This window comes from Hakea prostrata, chromosome 1, assembly GCF_041222555.1.
Source record: "Hakea prostrata isolate BN-2017 chromosome 1, UWA_Hpros_2, whole genome shotgun sequence".
Classification (NCBI taxonomy): Eukaryota; Viridiplantae; Streptophyta; class Magnoliopsida; order Proteales; family Proteaceae; genus Hakea; species Hakea prostrata.
This window is the reverse complement of record NC_142600.1, coordinates 73516846-73537103: the sequence shown is the minus strand read 5'-3', so window position 1 is coordinate 73537103 and position 20258 is coordinate 73516846. Positions and strand designations below refer to the sequence as shown.

The window sequence follows — 20258 nt, the reverse complement described above, 5'->3', positions numbered from 1 at the left end:
GATGTAGCTTGGAGAAGAAGAAAGTTTAATTTAGACTTTAAGAATTTGGACCTAACCAGCAATGGAAACATGAAGGCATCCATCCATTACCTTACCTTTAGTGCCTTCATTATAATTTATTTTTTTGCATTTACTACTACTATTCATGGCTTTTGTTGTGATTGAGATATGAAAAATAATCAATCTTCATGGATGTTACAAATTTACAATACTGTGGGTCCCTTTTGCCCAAATAAAAATATAATGGTGTGGGGCCCATTTTTGTTATAGTGGGCTGGAGAGTAATTACAGAGAGAGTTACAGCCAGCCAACTAGGGGGCTCATTAATCTAGAAGGGGTTGTCCATGTCAAGGACAGTGGTTCACCTTTGTGGCCTTGTTCAACTTCAACCTTGATTTAATTCAATTTTCTAGTTATTCTTTGAGTGTTGGGTATCTTTGGGTCATCCACTCTACTGAGCCCACCTTTATAGTTTATTGTGGTCTATCAACATCAACCAGTTCGGATCAGAGACACCCAGATGTAAATGGGCCTCTTGGGCCTTGTGGGTATGCAGAGGTTCATGTGTTGTGATCCCTGTTTGGGCATTCCTTTGTTTGGCCTGGCAAGGAACTTGGCCCCTTTTGCGAAAAAAAGTGAGGGAAAAAGCGAAAACATTCGGGGCGGCCGGGTCAACCCTCCGGCCCTGGCTGGGGGGGGGGTGTGCCCTTTGGGCTCTTTGTCTGTGCCTGCATAACAAGGAATCTCTAAGGCCCCGTTTATTTGCTGAAATAAAAGTAGGGTGGGAAAAAAGAGGTAGAAAAATCCATGAAATTTCAAAATATGGCTTGTTTGGTTCACTAAGGTGAAAAAATTGACAGATAATAGATTAAGGAAGCTTGATTATTGATGTGGCATGCTAACTTTCTCACCCATGCCTTTTCAAAACCCCACAAAGTAGGTAAAATTTTGTGAAATTCACATTTAATATTTTTCTACAAATTTCTACATTTTTTCCACCCTACCTTTGCAACACAAATGGTGGCTAAGGGATTGTATGATGACATTCATGTTTTGTTTCTTGTGTTCTTTTTACATTTTTTGAAACAAAAATAGGGCAATCTGTTCCTTGTATGTCTTTTTCCATTTTCACAATGAACTAATACTTTGACACACTTTTGGAGTTCAAATCCTCTCCATCTAACATAATCATCAGATCATCTTCCCACGCTTACATGAGATAGTGGGGCACACTCATAGAATCTGCCCATCACAAGTAGGACAATGTGGGAGGATTGTCTCATGAAGGCAAGCCAGGAAGAGAGGACCTACACTAACATTTTTGAGCCCACTTTGTAAAACACCAATTTGGGTATTTCTCACCAATATTCTTGTTTTTTTTACATCAAAACATACCCATCTATTTTAAAATACTAAAAACTCAGAATTTCTTTCAAAAAGGAAAAATCATATACATTGGCACAAGGTTTTACTTTTAGGTATCAGTATTGAATATTGTATCGGTCAGGTGAATTTAAGACACGTATCGTCTTATATTGAATATTGTCTCACTCAACTATGGATGTATTTCACCTAATAGGCTAATATCATATGGAAAGATGTATCGTGGATATACCTTAAACCTTGCATTAAATATGGATACATACCACCTAATATCACATTTTATTTGGAACATACCTCTTAAACTTAGCATTTATTTGCGGACAATCCCTAATTGTTAATTTTTTTTCTTTTTTTTTTTTTTTTTTTTGGTAAGACCCCAAGTGGTAGTTCCGTCATTTAATGGTAAACTGATTTCATTCTGGTCAACAAAAATATTTGTGCAGTAAACCATACAAGAAAGTAGACAACGCCGATCACATTTCAGAATTTAACTGCGCCCCTCGCGAATAGACGTGATATTTTACAGATTTGATCTGCATGCAAAGAACTGAGTGATTGATCACACTGAGAATGAGAAACATGAGATCAAAAATCATCTCTTTCCTCATTTATGTAATAGATAAAAAGAATTACATGCCGTCCACAGCATATTTGATGCTGGAATTTCATTACATCATATTAAGAGGGCGATGAGGTTCAAACTCTTGATGGTCTCCACTGGCTTGCCCCAACAAGGGATTGTAGCCATACACATCAAAATACTTGTCATCCGGGGTCATATTCGCAGCATCTGGTCCTTTCATGATCCCCATTGTTGAAGCCCAAGGAGCAGATGTTTGAGTGTTAGAGCTGCAAGTTTCTTGATTAGGACCAAGAGCAGCTGAATTTTGTGGTGAATTTCCAGTTGGTCTTTTATTCGTTGAATTGACTGTTGTCTGAGAAAGGGATGCTGACTGTTGCTGTTGATTCTTTTGCGGTGGTGATTTGGGTCGAAGGCTCTCAATATCAGGAGTTGTCACCACCAGATGTGGTGTATCAGGTGGGGGATTCCGTCCTCCCCCTCCTTGCCAAACTTTTCCATCCTTATCAGCAAAGTTCCTGACGTATCCCTGCAAAAATGCCCAGCATTTAGAATCCATGGGACCTGTAATAAAAAAACAAAATTAAAAGAAAAAAGGAGAGAGAGGGAGACCGAATTCAGTACCTCAGCATTAAAATTTGAGGATGATAAGTCTTTGCCCACAGTAAGCCAACCAGACCTAATGTTATGATCTTCGCCAAAGAGCTCGATCCTCCTACGTCCAAGGGCAAAGTGCTCAATTATTCGATACAGGTCTTCTGGCTTTGTTGTTGAACCTGTTTGCCCGTTTGACAGGGAGCAGTTGAAATTTGATCAGTATATTAAATCTAATAATGTAATGCCCACAATATCCAACCATTTTCACAAATATACACACAACACAACCATAGAAATGGCATATTGAACACAAGATTGCAAAATCTGAACATAAATCACGGATACAAACCATATGGAGGTTCTTCTGCAATAATTATATCTGTGTCGATATTAGCATGGATGATATGACCATCGGTGCTACGGCGAACAGTCCCCTTTATGCCCATCAAGCAGTGTTCCTTCATCATAGGAAGAGGGAAAAGAAGTAAGATAAAAATAGCACTAAGATCCAAAACAGGGGCACAGTGGAAAAGGAACTTTACCAACCTTTGAATGTTGAAACAAAGTATGAGAATCATGCCGCAAGCCTGGTGTAGCATTGGTCTTGTTTGTCTTCACCCAGCATATATCCTCACATCTTCGGAATCCCCACTGCACGAATGGAACAATTGAAACAAATAAGGTATATTCTGATAAGAACTACAACTTACTCATTGTAGCAAGTTTGAATATTCTGAAAAATCTTTCAGTTGGTACATTAGTAAAAGAGGGAAGTTTTCTTTCCTTTCTTTCTCTCTTTTTTTTTTTTTTTTTTGGGGGGGGGGGGGGGGGGGGGGGGTGTTGGTTCATAAAACATGATCATAAGATCCTAGAAATGCAATTAAGGAAAAGGCTGGGCAAGCCACTGGTGCACTGTAAAGTGAAAAAGCAGAAAGTTTTATCAGGCTTCTTGGCTTACTGCTATACAGTTAAAAGAGTGTTGTGCGTTTTTTGTGTGCATATACCCGAAACAACAAAAAGGTAGGTCCTTTTCCAGCTGAAAGCACCATGGTTATCACAGCGTATAGCTGATTCAGGGCAGTCAAGGGAGGGAAAAAGTGAGGCAACACCAACAAAGCAGAAGGCAATGCCTAGCCGACCTAGGCAACCAGGAGGACCAACAAAGTGCCTCAACATCCAGGCACTGCCTAGGTGACACCTTGACAACAAATGAAAACATACATAAAACACTTCTGAGGAATGATGCCAAAATATAGCAAAGGTGTTAGCTGCAGTATCAGACTTCAACTAGTATGAATACCTTCTTTAGACATTGACGCCCCTGCTCAAGACCAACACCATCACCAACCCAAAGGAAGATAAATGAAGGAGTATCTGCTATTGCCTGTAAATATGAAGAGACGAAGGTTTAGACTTTAAATCTGCATACACGATAAAAGGTGAAAAAACAGAACAGCAACCTAATTTTGACCAAAATCCTTGATCTTCATGCATTAACTGATGTTATGGATAAAATGAAGATGAAATCTAAGACAGACATCTGTAATAGTTTTTTACTGATATCCTTAACATAGCAACCTCAATGCAAGTGAAGGTATGTGCATAAAGTTTACCTCAATTTTAAGGTTTAGTATCTCCTCAAATGTCCAATACTCCAAATGGTCAGCAACGCCAGGTGCTCGATGAACATACTCCTCCCAAGGAGGATCGATTAGGATGACATCAAATTTGGTTCCAAAAAAGTCATGGGACAATGCAAAGTCACGCAGGTCACACTTGTAATACATAGGAGGGGAAGCTGACTTTGATACAATTTCATCCTTCTTCTGAATAAGTTCACGCAGCTTCGGGTAGTCTTCCACGACACTGGTGAGCTCCAGCTCCCTTATGAAATTCTGGGGTCGCATACCAGTATCAACAAAATTTTGGGAGTAATCATTTTGTTCTCCTCTAGAAGGTGCTTTGCCAGGAGGTCCACTACTTCTAGGAGGAACCCAGCTCCCAGGAGTTTTATCATGAGGCACTCCTCGTCCGATTGGTCCCACAGCATTAAAACCAGGGCCAGGTAGACTTGGGGGTGCCACTCCTCTTGCAGGACCAGGTTGATTAAAATACATGACGGGATTTGGACCGGGCCCCATACTGGGGGCAAATCTAGGTCCTGATGCACCCGAAGGGACTGGAGACAGACCAGCAGTAACAGCTAACATGTTCATATCAACACCTCGAGGTCCTGGCCAAACAATGGGTCCTGGAAATGGAGGAATAAAGACACCGGGGGCAATGGGTGTACCTGGACCTGGGGACATACTAGGGCCCATTGGCTGCAGGGGTGATTGCGGCAACCCCAGAGGTCCAAAGGGATTTCCCATCATGGGAAGTGGCATTCCAACCCGCTGCCCATCCCTCCCTGTCAGCCTTCCCCTCCCTCCTCTTCCAAATCTGTTCCCTTTTGCTCCTTGCACAACCACTCTATTAAAAGAACCGGAACCCTGGTTATTACCAAATGGAGGTTGTGAACCACTACCAGAACTCTGGACACTACCACTACGATTAATACCCATAGCACTCTTCTGTACTCTTCCTCTCCCTCCCTGCATGTCAAACCTCCCCAAACTTTGATCCAACATAGGGGATCCCTCATCTGGATATCTCTCTTGTTGATCATCTCCTGGGCCATAAATATCAGCAATTCTTCCTCTACCATCAGGCAGATACCCCCACTCTTCATCACTTGTGGCTGAAGTAAAATCAGGATGACGTCCAGAATCACTTCTTCTCCCATTATATGAAGATCCCGGTTCTTCTCTCCCATAATCAATGGACTTAGTTCGGATCTCTATCATTTCAGAATTCTCATTTGGAGTTCCAAAGCTTGATGAACTTTTTGCACCTTCAGTCCTACTTCTATCTTTCCTAAAACCAGGCCGACCAAGATGCATTTCATTATCAACCCTGTCACGCTCATGCCTCTGAGTTTCCCAGTCCTTGTCATGACTGAAATCGCCGTCTCCATCCCTGGTCCCTTTGTCATTGCCACTGTAATGCCTCTTTTTCCAATTATCTTTGGAACTTTCCCACTCCCTGTTCCTCTCACTCCAGTTACCATCTCGGGCTTTAACCCTGTCATCCTTGTACCCATCTTTTTCACGTTCTTTATCCTTTAGGTTAACACTTCTTTCATTATCTGAACCAGAGTCGTCGGATTCAATGAATCGCCTCCCATTCCTATCAGGACTACAGGACCTTTTAGAGTGCCTCACTTCCCTTCCACTTCTGTCTTTTGCCCGAGCATGTCCATCCTCATCTGCATTAACAGATCTCTCCCGACTTTCGACTATTTCACGGCTGCTATGAGGAGGATCACGCTGCTGTCTGTGCTTCTCATTTTTCTCCAAATGACCCCTAGAGCTAGATCTGTGGGTGCTAAATTCCATATCCTCTGTCAAACCAATCGACTTTTCCGCACCTCTCCGCTGTTTATCATCCCTTACATTGCCAGATCTTTCTTCACGAGCAGTAGAGCTTGGCCTGGTATCTTCATCTTGGGTCTCTGTGCGGCCTCTGCTCTTGCTCCTCTCCCCATCAACCCTTTTCTCCTCCCTGCCACTGGCTTTAGTGACCTTATCGATGCTGGAATCCAGAACCTTGCCTTTACGCTCACTGAGTTCATCCCTTGCATCTATTGATCTGTCTCTCGTACTCTCAAGCTTAAGATCAGAATTCCTTCCACTCTTTGAATCAGATTTATCCTTATAACTGCTTTCATCAGTTTTTCTGGTAGAGTCAGATTCATCCCATCTTCTCCTTGGATTCCTCTCCTGTTCACGAGAGCCATGGCTTCTCTCCCTGCTATTTTCTTTCCTGTCCGAATATCTGGAATCTCTATCCTGCATCTTTTCAACCTTGCTATCATGGGGACTTTCCACCTTGCTTTTACTTTTTCCCTGGGAACCCTCGTGAACTGAGGGTTTTGAACTTGCTTTCCTTGATGAGCTCCTGTCACTTTCATCTGCCAGAAGATGGCTTTTAGCCTCTGAAGCATCTCTACCCTTTCGACTGCTTTCTGATTCTCTATCTGGATATCCACTGCTTGATTTCTTCTCAGTCCTATCATCTTGAGTTTTCCTGATCTGCTTCGGGCGCTGTTCCTTTTTTATATCATAATCATCTTCATCCCCACTACCTTCCCTGCTGGAGCCACCGGACCTCTTTCGACTTTCATTTCTGTCCCCCAAGCTCTTTCTTTTACCACCACTATCCCATTCATCAGTTTCTTCTGGATTGCTATGCTTTCTGGACTTACTTGATCGGTGCTTCCTCCTATCACTGCCCTCCCAGTCTTCCTCGTCTCCAACTCTATCAACCTTCAATTCTGAATTATCCACAATATCCCATTTTGTGTAATTCCTACTGGGTTCAGGCATATCCATTGCACACACTGGCCCCACACAGATTTCTAAGCCCTATGCTTAGATACAATACAGACTAGATGAACACAGAAGGAATTATTCCTGAATCTTTGAATGAGAAGATGCAATGTAGGAAACATCAGTCATACAATCATCCTGAAAACGAAAAGAGTCAGAGTCAGAGAAGGGACTTCAACATCTCTTTATTAACAATCAACTGGATAAATACATTCACACCAGAATTTCATCGATTACATTTTTGGGGAAAGCACTTAAAGTCTATTTATTCATGGAGTGCTTACCAGTGAAGATATGCCATTAACTCAGAGAAGTTACTATGGACTCAATATGAGAGCACAGACACATCATTTACACTGTCACAGTAATTTCAGAGAACCTATTCCTTTTCTACTCATAAGACAAACAAAAAGTAACAGCCTCTGAAACTACTGGTTGTCTCGAAAGCACTCTGGGATTCCGTTTAAGTTAAGAGATTTTAAATAAAGTAAATAGTTTTACGGTATATACATTCTCCAGAGACTCGAAATTTAAACCATAAAGCTCAATCCAAGTACATAAGTAGATGCAAACACACAGCGCTCGCAGGGACCAAAACTGAAACTACCCAAATCCACCTTCTGCACATATAAACTCGGCAAATCGAAAGAAACAATACGAATCAAAATTAAAAAGTCCACGATCAAAACCTATTCCCGCACAAGGCCAAGAGTAATACTAGGCAAACCTATGAAAACCAGAGCATTCATAAAATACATGAACAGAAAACCCATAATTTCCGATTATCCAACAGACCTAAAAGGCAAAAGCAGAAGGAAACCGACATATCATGGAGACTCAATTAGAGAACATAAAACAAGTTAAACGAACATACCCACCGCGTCGTGTGGGAGATGAATGACAGAGACAAGGAGAGTTGAAGATGCCCTAGAAAACCCTAGAAACAGGGTTTCCGGGTTTGAGCCTTCAACGAAAACGAAGAGACGACCACTGGAGCCTCGGTACAGCAGAAAAGAGATGCCAGGAATGCTACTCTTCCAGTCTCTCTCTCACGTTTTTTATTTTATTAAAAAAATATGATTGAAAAACAAAAGAAACTCACAGATCCACGCATGAAGAGTGGCAGGACAAGGACCCTTACAATTTATGTGCCTTCACTGTCAATACAGGGTTGGTTGAGTGGCAAAGATCCAGACTTCTCAGTGGAAAGTTCTTTGGGTTCGACCCTTGCGTAAGACATTACATTTCCAGTATTAAAAAAGCACCACTACAAAAAAAATATAATAATAATAATAATGTACCTGCACCAATAACTAATTTTGATGGATTTAGACTTTTTTTTTTTTCTTTCTTTCTTTCTTTCTTTTGTGGTAAAATTCACACTAGGATTCGTATTGCAATTTTAAGTGGATGTGCTATTGGTAGCACCTACTACGAAGACTACGGTTCTTTTTGGTATTAATTCTCATTCTCTATTATGCCTATTTAAAAGAAATAAGTACAAGAATTCATTATTGGTTAAGAATGAAAAATGGTTTGGTGAATTTTATAGAAAATAAATTATGATATGAAAAATAAGTTTGGTGTCAAAATAAAAAATTGGTAGTAAATAATAGTGAACAAGTGATAAAAGAGGGAAAACTATGATTTTTATTTAAAAAAATATGTATTTACTATTTTACCCTCATCTTAATCATAAAATTTTAAGTAAACTTGTGCATAAATGAAAAGAATGAAATTCTCACCATAATTCATAATAGACAAAAAATTCATTATGAATTTTTGAAGTTTTTCTATTATTTTAAATAAAAATAAAACTGATAATAGATGCCAAACAACTTAAAATAATGAAAAAACCTCATAATAGAAAATGAGAATTGATACCAAAAAGAGCCTACGATGAAGCAACAAGACAAAAGAGGTCTTGGATTTATTAAATTCTAATTTTACAATAACCTTCAACATAAAACAATAAAGATGTAAATGATATGTATGTGGGCCCAATTCTACGTGACTGAGGGGAGTGGTAGTGGGCGACAACCCCCTCAGGGAATAATGCGAGTGAAGGCGAGTTTACAAGACATTCACTTGTTTTGTGCCGAAAATGATTTTTGTGTAGCTGATTTATATGAAAATTCTTCATTCGACAACCCAAATTCCCCTTTGATATGAATGGTATTGATGATATCTCGGTTTAGGTTTTTCTGATATAAATATGTAATTCTTATCATTTGTAATTGGTTCCTTAGTTTGTTGAAATTAGTGAATTGTTTTGGCAGCCGTGGGTTTCCTTTCCCTCGAGGGTTTCTAACTAAAAATTATGTGTTTTGTGTTTTTTTCTTTTGCTTGGGAGGGATTTTTCTTTAGTTTCGATCTTAACAGTAAAGGGTAGTTACTTTAGTCTTGGATTCATTAAATTCTAATTATCATGTTGACCTTCATTTTTTTTGGGTAATCAATCTATTTATTTAAAAAAAACCAGACTAGCCAAAGGAGCGAGAGAACATAACTCACACAACCAAGAAAAAGAAATAAGCCAATATTGACCATCAATAATTAGTCCGAATACAACTAGATGTGGATTTGGTAATGTTATTAAGGCATCGATTGTGAGAAGGGGAAAGGAATCCCCCTCGATCTGACATTAACAAGTTCAAGCAACTGGTTTAGGTTTAATTTTTATTTTAAATCATATGAGAGGAAAAAAGAGAGTAACAATTTGGTCCATCGAATTCCCAACTATTTTCAAAGTTTGAGTAAAATAAAGTTTCAAGAATTTCAAAAGTATACAACTACGACTTACTTGCAAGTACTTTTTTCCCTCTTTTCATAGAGGAGGAGATGCTATAGTAACGACTTTACGTCCTCGTCACGCAATGTTCGGATTTGAATTTGACCCATGCAAGCATTAGCCCAACGAACTACTAGCTCAAAAGATAAGAGATCGTGAACTTCGAAACTATACAAAAGCTATGAAAAACACCAGTTGATATTTTGATTGGGTAAGAATGTAAGATCACGAGCTGATTTGAAGGACAGTCTCTTTGCAATAGATTTTCTGAAGTCGTTAGTTATGGGCTTTGTAGAACCGAGAGGGATCGAATTTATAGTTTAAAATCTGAGGCAATCCAAGTCCGAGTAAGAAAAGAAATACGAGAATGAGAATAAATAGGAACGTCCATTCAAGAGAGGAAATACCTCTCCGGGCCTCTAAACCAAAATTTAACTGAATAATACTCGATTTACAGTTACAGTTAAAATATTTCTGTTTGATCCACTCTGGTGATATTTATATTATATTTTTTAGAGATCAATGTTAGATTTATTGTATTCTATAAGTCCATATAATTATAATTGAATTGTATTTATAATTAAAACAAGATTTGAGTCAATTATTAATATTGAGTTAAAATTATAATTATATTAAAATTAAAATTTTAAATATTCCTGTAAATAGTCTCTATGGATAATTTAGATGAAGCAATTCTTTTAAAAAATTTGATTCATCCTGAAAATATGAATTGGGAACAAACAAAAGATATTGGGTGTGAAAGTAATATTAAATTTTTTGAAAAAAATAGTAGAATCTTTTTTCTCTCTAGTAGACATAAGTAAAATTTTGCCGAACCACATTAAATTCTTCATGTGTTTTGCTAATGTTCTTTTTCGTTCTTGGTTGTATATCCGTATCCCAACAATCAAAGTAAAAGTGTGATTATATTTTCAGTCAACATAATATGAGATCACTATATCGAACCCTTGTGATGATTCTTCATATGCTGGTCCCAGCATCGAGCATCCATACAGAGATAGGAACAGCCCTACCATGGGGTGTGCTTCGATGGTCCCCCAATTTAGTTTCAACATCAAAGGACTGCAAGAAGAATTCACAAAACCTCATTAAACACTGGAATAAACAATCAAAGTCAACCAGGTTTTATCTTAGCGCCCCAAACTCAAAACATGCAAATAATAGACCATCTCTTCTGTGACATCAATAAAAATATACAGTCCCTTAGACTCACTCCTCCATACTCTACAATTTTTCGTCATCATCTTCTAATGCTTGGCACCATCTCTAATGGCAAAACCCCGGCGGTGGCTGCCAACAACCACGTCTTTGAGTCGAGTAATTTGACCAAGTATCCGGCTAATCTTCTGCAAATAAAAATAATTGAAGAGGAAGAGGTAGTTAGCTTCAGCAGGAAAACAAGAACCCTGACTATACATTGGTAAGAGATATATCATATACAGCACCAAAACTGTTGCCGCGGCTCAGATATAACATATATTCAGTAGACACTAACAATCATCCCAAATGTATAACTATCCCAATGCTAAATATGATCATCAGCAGTCAATGTCTGCTCTGAATAAGTTCTTCCTTATTGTCTGTTAAGTCCGTAAGACTTCCAACAGAGGTCTTAATTGTCGATTTAGACAAAACTTCGGCATGGAAAGCTCATTATTTCCCAGACTTACATAAGTATACATGATCTCCAGAATTGACTTGCTGGGGAAGAACCAGCCAATACAGGAAACATCATCCCTAAGTAATTAATAAATGAATAAAACCTATGAAACAAATAATATATACCAGAGAGGTAATTTCATTGGATCAAGAGTTCTGAAGTGAGAAAACACAGTATCTTTAATTAAGTTCATCTCTAATTCCTTTCGGTTTTTGTGGGAGGCTACTGGATTCATCTTTTTTCTTCCTTCTCCAGGCTTTTCTGTCTAATTAGTAAATTATTAATTCCAAAAGAAAACATCACAAAGTTTACAGTTTCTATGTTTCTTTCTTGTCAATAATTCTCATCGATTTTCAGTGTCGACAACACTACAAAATCAAAGTCAAGAAGGATATCCACCAAAGGCCACACTTCATAAAATATGGCAACCCCGATGCCATATGCTTCAGCACAAGCAGAGTCTGGGTGGCAGTTTTCCTATGCAGCCTTACCCCAACAATCATTGCTGAGGATATCTCGATGCCTTGACCTCAGCCTACAAGTGGTGGTCCACCGACCACTACACCAAGGACCGCCCCTCTTTAATTCCAGAATGCCAAACTCAAGATATACTCATGCCAAGTTACAGTCATAGAACTATCAATATGTGAAAACATCATGCTGCAAAGAATCAACTTTTGGACCTAGAATCATTCTGCTGGTCTCAACCATTAGTTTTCAAGCAAAGACCAAAATAAACAAAAAACCAAAAAGCCTCCTATTTCTGACTAGCTACTCCTAGCTATCAACATCAATGTTCTTTCTAATCTCATCAATCCAATTCTTGCCACTCAACCATCTAAGCATCCTTCTTAGATCAATTTCTCTCAATAGAGTGGGATTTGTCAAATAGCAGAGCTAGGCGCAGTCCAGATCGTCATGTGAGATGACCCAACTGATTTCATTATCACCATCCATCACCAATCACATTTCACATCCCACTTCCTCTAGTTGCCTTGGGTTGGCAATCATTCAAGCTTTGAGGCAGGTGAGCCAGGTCAGGAAGGAATAAGCAACAGTGTCAATGATACTATAAAAATTCAATTAGCTTTATTTTTCCATCAGCTCAATGATCTATACAAAAATTACAAAATCATGACCTAGAGTCACCATGTTCAGCCTTTTCCTAAATAGATCTTGAATCAGTTCTTGCATCAGGATGCAATAACCTCTTGACAAGTGCAAGCATCTATCTCTAGAGGAATGAATGGTATGGGAACTGAAGCTAAGGGTACATGTCTTGGGGATCAAGTGCACCATAGTTGAACAAGGCAGGCAATTTCACATCATTCTCAATGACACTGAGAAGATATTCTTCTCTCAGTTTACTTTCAATCAATTCAGTAATAACAAATTGAAAACAGGAAGATAGCAAATACATTTTGATGAGCACAATCTCCAATCATTGTACTCCAAAAAACTCTTAAAAGAAGATCTTGGAGACTATTTGTTTGACAAAATTCTTTAATTCATCCAATTAAGGTTACCTTCTTCTACTAAATTTCTCACTTTAACTCTGCCCACAGCATATCGCTGCAGCACTGATACATTAAATTGAACCCTGCATGACTTCCACAGCAGAAAAAGGTTATACACAACCAAGTGCTAAACCAGTTTCAAGGCATATGCAGGGTTCATTCCTTCAGCAGATGAACTTATCTGTGGGGTTTCAATCTACAGTGATAACATGGTGTTAATGCAATAACAGATACAAGGATCAATTTTCAAACTGGCTTATAACAAGTTCCATAAATCTTCAGGTACTACCCATAAGCTGGGTTGAACAAGAATTGGACAATTGTCTAGTCTCCTAACTCATGACAACCAAGAAGCAGGATTTCACAAGACAAAAATATAAAACCTAGATAGATCAATTGTTTAATGGAGGGTCATTATAACAATTAAGTCAAAGCTTTTAAATCACCTCATATAAACAATTACCACTGACACAAATCAAAGTTTCATAGCCTATTACAAGGCAAAGGAAGTGTTTCACTCAGATATTAATTCAATTTTCAAGTATTATGGCATCAATGCATACCTCGTCATTGATGCTGAATTGCAAATTCAGTTGCTGAACCTGCCACCTTTCTTGCTGCCAACGCTGCCCAATAATTACAAGGCCCATCAGTGTAGCAGCAACAAAGATAGACCAAAACGTATTTGCCTCCTTTGCATGAGCATAAAAAGAAGCAGTTGTTCTCTTCCACCAGGCTTCGCAGGGAGGGCCACACCCATTGTACTCGTCTCCTTTTTTTTGACCTCTTGACCTTGACAAGTCAGATGGAGAAGTTAAGCTTTCCTGAGGAGGATCAGTGGGTTCAACAAGCACCTTGTGGTCATCATAATCATTGGATCCACTAATATTTGCTTCAGCTTGAAAAGAACTGGATTTAGAAGCACTATGAATACTCTGCTCTTCATCCACCATATTTGGCCCTTGCAAACCTGTACCTTCAAACTCAGCACCATGAATAGATAATCTATTACCCTTTTCATCAAAGAACAGTATTCCAGGCAAATCCTCTGGCATTGTCACTCTTTCAATAAACAAATTTTCATTGTTTTTCTTGTCAGATCTGTCCCCTTCCTCCATATCCAATTCAGGAACCTTGTTTGAACCCAATGGAGTGTCCCTGGTTTGATTATCTCTCTCTCTGTTTTCCACATCCAGAGGTAAATTCTCATGCTGGCTTGGTGGAAACACAAAGTGATCAGACATGAACATTGCACGAGAGGTTTCCTCATCCTCAACAAACTCATGGTTCCTATCATCATATGGTTCATATCTTTCTTGACTAGGAGCAGCAGCATATGTTGAGGCCGTCAGTGGCACAAATTCCCACTCATTTCCACGGATAGAAATTCCCTCCCCCTCATTATTATCTGCCATTTTCCAAAATTCAGATCCCCTACATAATCAACAACAATGATCTAAATTGGCAGTCATACAAAAAAGACTACAAATGCATATTCACACATTGAAACAGGGAGGCATAAAAGAAAATTCAATCATCAGACATACTGTCAAATCAAAAACCTAAATCTCAATAAATAAGATTGAACCTTCTTCATAAAGTAAAAACCCAGAAGTGTCAATAATTTTTTTTTACCAACTATGGAACCACCAGACAAGTTGAATTGCAAAATTCTAATAATTAAACAGGAATTCTGAGTTCACATGAGTAGGAATGAAAATATTATAAAAACAAATAACAAGGAAAATGAAACATGGCAAATCATGCTTTCTGGGGAAGGGGTGTCAAAGAAGGAAGGATTTCATTCATCTCAAACAAAATAACATAAGTCAGCAATGGGGCTAGTTCAATACATTCATGCCATGAATCTACCTGGTCCTCCACTACAAAGCCTCCGAAGCATATTTAGCTCGGCTAAAACACCAATTCAGCACTAACTAAGACTTAGCTTTATCGATATTAAAGAAATAATTTATTGAAGTATCACAAACAACGACTTCACAGAAATTATGATTAAGATAAATTCAAACATACAAACAAATACTATCTGAAAGAATGTTACTCAAGAGGTTGAAAGGGCTGAACTACTCACCAACGTGGTAATGACTCTTATCACTATCAGGGAATTCGTAAGTTTGAAGAGAAAACAATTAGTTTTTTTTTTTTCTTCCGAAAAATGATATGAATGGACTTGGGATTCTCGAAACTCCTTCAATGTGAGAAAAATGAGCAATTCAAGGAGACCTAAACATGTCAAATCAAACTCTACTCAATCGACGACACACCGTATCCATTCATGGCAAAAGACCTAGCTTTTTTGCACCAACGGAGGAACAAACAGGTTCAAATATCTTCAAATGCCTTGAAAGAAAGAGAAATAAGGCCATTTCAATTGGAAGGGACAACCAATACATGCAAATGAACAACATCAACAACTATAATAGATCTGATCTGCTAAAAAAGAAAAAGAAGAGAGATAAAGACGACTTTTTCCAACTAAACTACCTAATTATGTGTGCGGCCGACAAAATTTCCGGCGAGATATAGATCAAAGCTCCAGCTCCGTGAGCAAAACTTCAGCCTCGAGGGCAATCGAAGTCCATGGAAAATGGCGTTTAGGCACAGACGTCGTTTTATTACAGTGATGTACAAGACAAGAGAGAGAGAGAAGAAACCGGCTTCGCCTGTGACTTCGCCGTCTGCACGATGGTTTTCACCTGCTGTAGTAAGTCAAAGGTTCTCTGACCCCCGTGGACAAATAATGGGACTTGAGGGGTGTCAGGTGTGACCGTGTTACGGGAGATAGGATCTGGTGCTGCGTGACCCATTATCTTTCAGTGGTCCGCGAGGTTTTCGTGAAGCTTAAGTCCATCACCAAATAAATAGACGATGTTTGATTGTTTGAATCTCACAAGTCACAAGGCTTGTTTCAGAATCAGAGACATTGGGCTTGGGCTTGGGCTTGGGAGAAATACTTTTTTGCACTGGCAGCAACTAGTGATCCAACCAACTCGAGAAAGGAATCGAATGGGCCCATTGGAACGCCAACTTTGAGTGGTTTGGTTACACTCAGAGAGAGTGATACTGGAAATTTATCCAGAGTCCATTTTTAAGTAGATGTGTGACATGTGTCCGAACATCACATCAAATGGTTGAAATCCATTTATAAGTCACATCAAAGAATTGTGATTAAATTAAAAAAAAATGATTTAACTTGTAAATGGACCTTAACCTTTTGATGTAATGTTAAGACATATGTCACACATCTACAAAGAAATGGATGGTCCATTTTTTATTGGTCTAGGACCGCTTGTTGATGAAACTATTTGAGCAATTGAATCACCAAGAAGATTTGATGGAACTTTAAATTGATATGGGATCTGCTAAGGATAAAAAAAAGTCAGAGCTGGTCAATTAGGGGAGGGGCTGCAACAAGGACAATTGGGCCTGGGTTTTTCAATCCCATTCCTAACCCTTTATGTTCCTTAGCTAAGCCATTTCTCCCCTTGATCCTAATTCAGGGCCTAAAATTATTGTCCCTAATTCTAAGCCCTAACGGGCAAGCCAAGCTCACTCCCGCCCTGATTGGCCATGATAGGGTTGGGATAGGTTGGCATCATCTTTGTCCCTATCCCTGATTGGCTCTATCATTGATTGGCTTTGGCCCTGTGCCGTCCCTATCCCTATCCCTGATGGTCCTATCTTTGTCCCTGATTAGCCATGTCCCTGCCCCTATCCCTTTTCTAGGTTGGCTTGACTTGACCTTGTCCCATGTTTGTATAGTTGATGGCCTTATCCATGTTCTTAATTGGCCCTATTCTTGTCCCTAATTAAATTGAATAATATATAATAAATATTTTATAATCGAAAATACATAATCTAACACAATTTGATTTTAATTTTAATTTATGCCTAATCATGTAAGACCATTCAAAAAACTTTATAAAGGGTAAAAAGGGTGTTTTCTATATAACTAATAGATTTCCACATGTAACCATGTATGAGGTTGTAGAAAATATCAGATAGAGAGAGGAGGGGAGTAATATATCTTATATATATGGTATGGTAATTAATTTTTACGAAAAAAATGATAATAATAGTTTTTAGGTTTGTGTACAAAACTACTATAAATCTCATAATAATTTATCTATAAAGTTCAAACATTTGGAAAAAAAAATTGTCAAAATTATGTTAGGCTAGCTCTCAACCAAATAAACCTATTCCAAGTCATACCTATAGGTAATTAGTTATAAGCATCCTAAAATATACTGCAAAATGCGCTATTTTGGAAGATAGCAACACGAAAAAGCTTTTTGAAACGGCTTTTGCATAATATCGTGGAAAGATCAGCAATAATCATCGAAAATAACTTGACCGAAAAATGAGATAATCCCCGGGGTTGAATTCTCTCTCTCACCTGCATCTTTATTGAGCTAGTCAAAAAAATCACTGAAAATATTGAGAAATGAGATAAGGGGGAATCACCGTGAGAGGTAGAAAAGCAACTGATCTTAAAATGAGATTGAAGATGAACCACCAACGCCAAGGATTTGAGGTGAGAAAATTTATCAGCTTGGATTCTCCAAATTTGTTCTTCATTGGAGATGATGAATGGGAAATTAAGTCTAGGTTTCTCTACTTATGTGAAAAGGGAAAAAAATTGAAAACCTTTGAAAGGGACGAACGCACAGTTCCCACGAAATTAATGAAGGAGAAACATAGTACGAAAGATTTCAAAAATCATCACAACAAAGATGGTCGAACCTCTAGCAATGATGACATACAAAATTTTGGCGGAGAGGGATGACCCTTGGTCCAACAAGAATTGTTGCCGGCATAAGATCTCGATAGATGAATAAGCTTGAAATCATCTCTATTCAATCCACACAAAATCGCCAAAAATTGTGCTTCTGGACACTTGAAGACATCAAAGAAGTTGAGGTAAGGAAAGAGAGAAGAAGCATGAGTTCAAGCCCAAAATCACGATCCTCTGTTTCATCCTCTTGCTGGTGCCTAGAAAAACCCCATCCTGCAAAACCTCGACACCAGGCGACTTGTGAACCTTGGTTATAAGGTTGTTCGAATTCAACAAAAAAATTATTATAATGTTGTTCAATAAAGGAAAATAATATTTTGAATTATATTATAAAGTAATGAATAAAAGTAAAATAAAATAAAATTTTAAAAGAATAAAGTGAACACACATAAATGTTTAAAATTGTGAGATTTATTAAAAATGCCAATCACGTGAGGCGCCAAGAGTATTTCATTTCTTTGTAATTTTTCTTTCTGATTTAGAACTACTTTGTTCATATATTATGTGTGATATTTTTCCCCCTCTTTTCTAGAAATGCCATGTGTGATTGAGAATAATAAATTATCATACAAAAATTCGCATGGATAATCGAAATGTTTGTGGCTATTGTCTTTAGTTATTCTATATATTTAGCTATAGTTTAACACAATGATTTTCAATTTATCATTTTTTGATGAATAAACTTGATATACTAGAGGCAATTGAAAAAATAAAGTGAAGCACTACAGAACCTAATCATATGTGATTGTCTGATGAAGGAAGTGAAGCAGTGGAATTCAAAGTGTCCAATTGCTCAATCAACCAGGTTAATTCTTCTCCTTTGGTTGGGGAAAATACACTGGCAAGCCCATGTGTTTGGTTACAAATTGGATATACATGGTTTTAAATCCAATAAAACCTATACCATGTAAGGAAATATAATCTTGTCTTACCCCAAATATTCCCAAATTAAAATTTTTTTTTATTAAAATTTTTTTGTATAAACACATTAATTAAATTTTAGTACTTGTGAAATTAGAACAAACATATCATTAAACTAACTTTGTTTTCATCTTAAATAATTTAACTGCCCATATGTCAGAATTACGGATGGATTACAAGATTGATGAACAACACTTAAGAGGATCAAAAAAACATGAACTGGCGAATGTCTTGGTGACTTTGGCAAAGCAAGTTTTGAAGACTAAATAATAATAACATAAACACATGCAATAAAATACATATGTATGTTCACCAAATGTGTGTGTAATAAATGTAGATCGGAAGCGATGAAGGTAACAATCTACATAAAAAAATATGAGAACTCGATACAAGTATGTCAAATCTTTGTGGTACAACCATGCACGTGAGGTTATGGTTTGTCAAATCTTTGTTAGTAAATCTAAAGTTGGTCAAGCCTAAGTGGCTGTTGGTAACGTGGTATGGTATACATAATCTGACTCTATCACTAGTATGTATGTATGCAGTTGTAATAGTCATTGAATTTTATAAATAATGAACAAAGAATTTTATAAATAATGAACCCAAATTGTGGCTGTTTATGTTTATTATAAGAATACATTTACATTTACATGTTGAATCTCTTTTTAAGAGACAAGTTTAGTAAAATTATTAATTTTACTTGAAAAAAGGTGGTATATGCTTCATATGCATTTGGGCATCATCTTGAATTAAAGATGATATATAGCATCTTGGTGGAAATTGATTTTTGAATTGTTCCACCAAATTTCACCAAGTAGATTATGCCTATTGTAATAAGGTTGAAAATCTCAAAGAGGAACATGCGAACATATATTAGGAAGTGATTATTATGAATTTTTGTATAAGTCCCTACTTAGCGTATGGCTTTATGAGCTTACCGAATCCAAGCCACAAAGCTAAGGTATATAAGATATATGGTGATGATCATGTTCAAATTAAATAAGTATTTATATAGATGGTAAATGGCATTGATTAATAGAAAAAGAAAGACGTGCGTTAAAAGCATATATCTTTATGGAAAGGGACATTATGTTTTATATAAATATGTCTGGTGAGACCAATAAAATAGCGCTATGTTGTAGTCAATGAAATAGTTTGATTAAAAATTGTGTAAAACTTCAAAATCATTAGTGTGATGTTGTTTGGAAGAATGAAGTATAAAAGTTTATCTAAGATCATGTGATGGACGCCCAACCTATGTGAAGAGGTTTCAATCTTGAATTATATTCAAGAAGTAAACAAAAGTCACTAGATGACCTAAAAATTACTATTAAGTTCATTCCAATATTATGTTAGAGTAGTACCACTACAATGAAATATCTTGAGCAATAGGTTCTTAATTAGCCGAAACCTATGAAAGGAAGAGGTGCGTTAATTGTGGTGTACACTGACTAACCTAAGTGGATGTAAGAAATAAGATCACCTTTCAATGAAAATTGTGCTGGTGAATTCCTTAAACATCCATGAGACTGATATCTAGAA

The 20258-nt window shown here is 37.6% G+C and overlaps 2 protein-coding genes across 4 annotated transcripts; both read right to left on the bottom strand.

Moving 5' to 3' along the window:
* Positions 1-1827: 1827 nt before the first annotated feature.
* EMB1691 (Methyltransferase MT-A70 family protein) lies at positions 1828-8047 on the bottom strand. Of its 2 annotated transcripts, none has more exons than XM_089142275.1 (7): positions 7865-8047; positions 4174-7128; positions 3861-3944; positions 3107-3211; positions 2910-3018; positions 2588-2739; positions 1828-2492 (listed from the first exon to the last, which is right to left on the bottom strand). In XM_089142275.1, the coding sequence occupies exons 2-7, from the start codon at positions 6991-6993 to the stop codon at positions 2052-2054; spliced, it is 3711 nt and encodes a 1236-aa protein (XP_088998401.1). In that variant the 5' UTR covers positions 6994-7128; positions 7865-8047; the 3' UTR covers positions 1828-2051. The 2 variants fall into 2 exon arrangements, with proteins under 2 accessions (XP_088998401.1, XP_088998402.1); XM_089142276.1 differs by having other exon boundaries at positions 7869-8047.
* Positions 8048-10543: 2496 nt separating this feature from the next.
* On the bottom strand, positions 10544-15612 carry ATI1 (mesoderm induction early response protein). 2 transcript variants are annotated; one of them, XM_089142277.1, is made up of 3 exons: positions 15485-15612; positions 13543-14413; positions 10544-11148 (listed from the first exon to the last, which is right to left on the bottom strand). In XM_089142277.1, exons 2-3 carry the CDS (start codon positions 14392-14394, stop codon positions 11050-11052), a joined length of 951 nt encoding a protein of 316 aa, XP_088998403.1. In that variant the 5' UTR covers positions 14395-14413; positions 15485-15612; the 3' UTR covers positions 10544-11049. The 2 variants fall into 2 exon arrangements, with proteins under 2 accessions (XP_088998403.1, XP_088998404.1); XM_089142278.1 differs by having other exon boundaries at positions 13543-14387.
* Positions 15613-20258: the final 4646 nt, after the last annotated feature.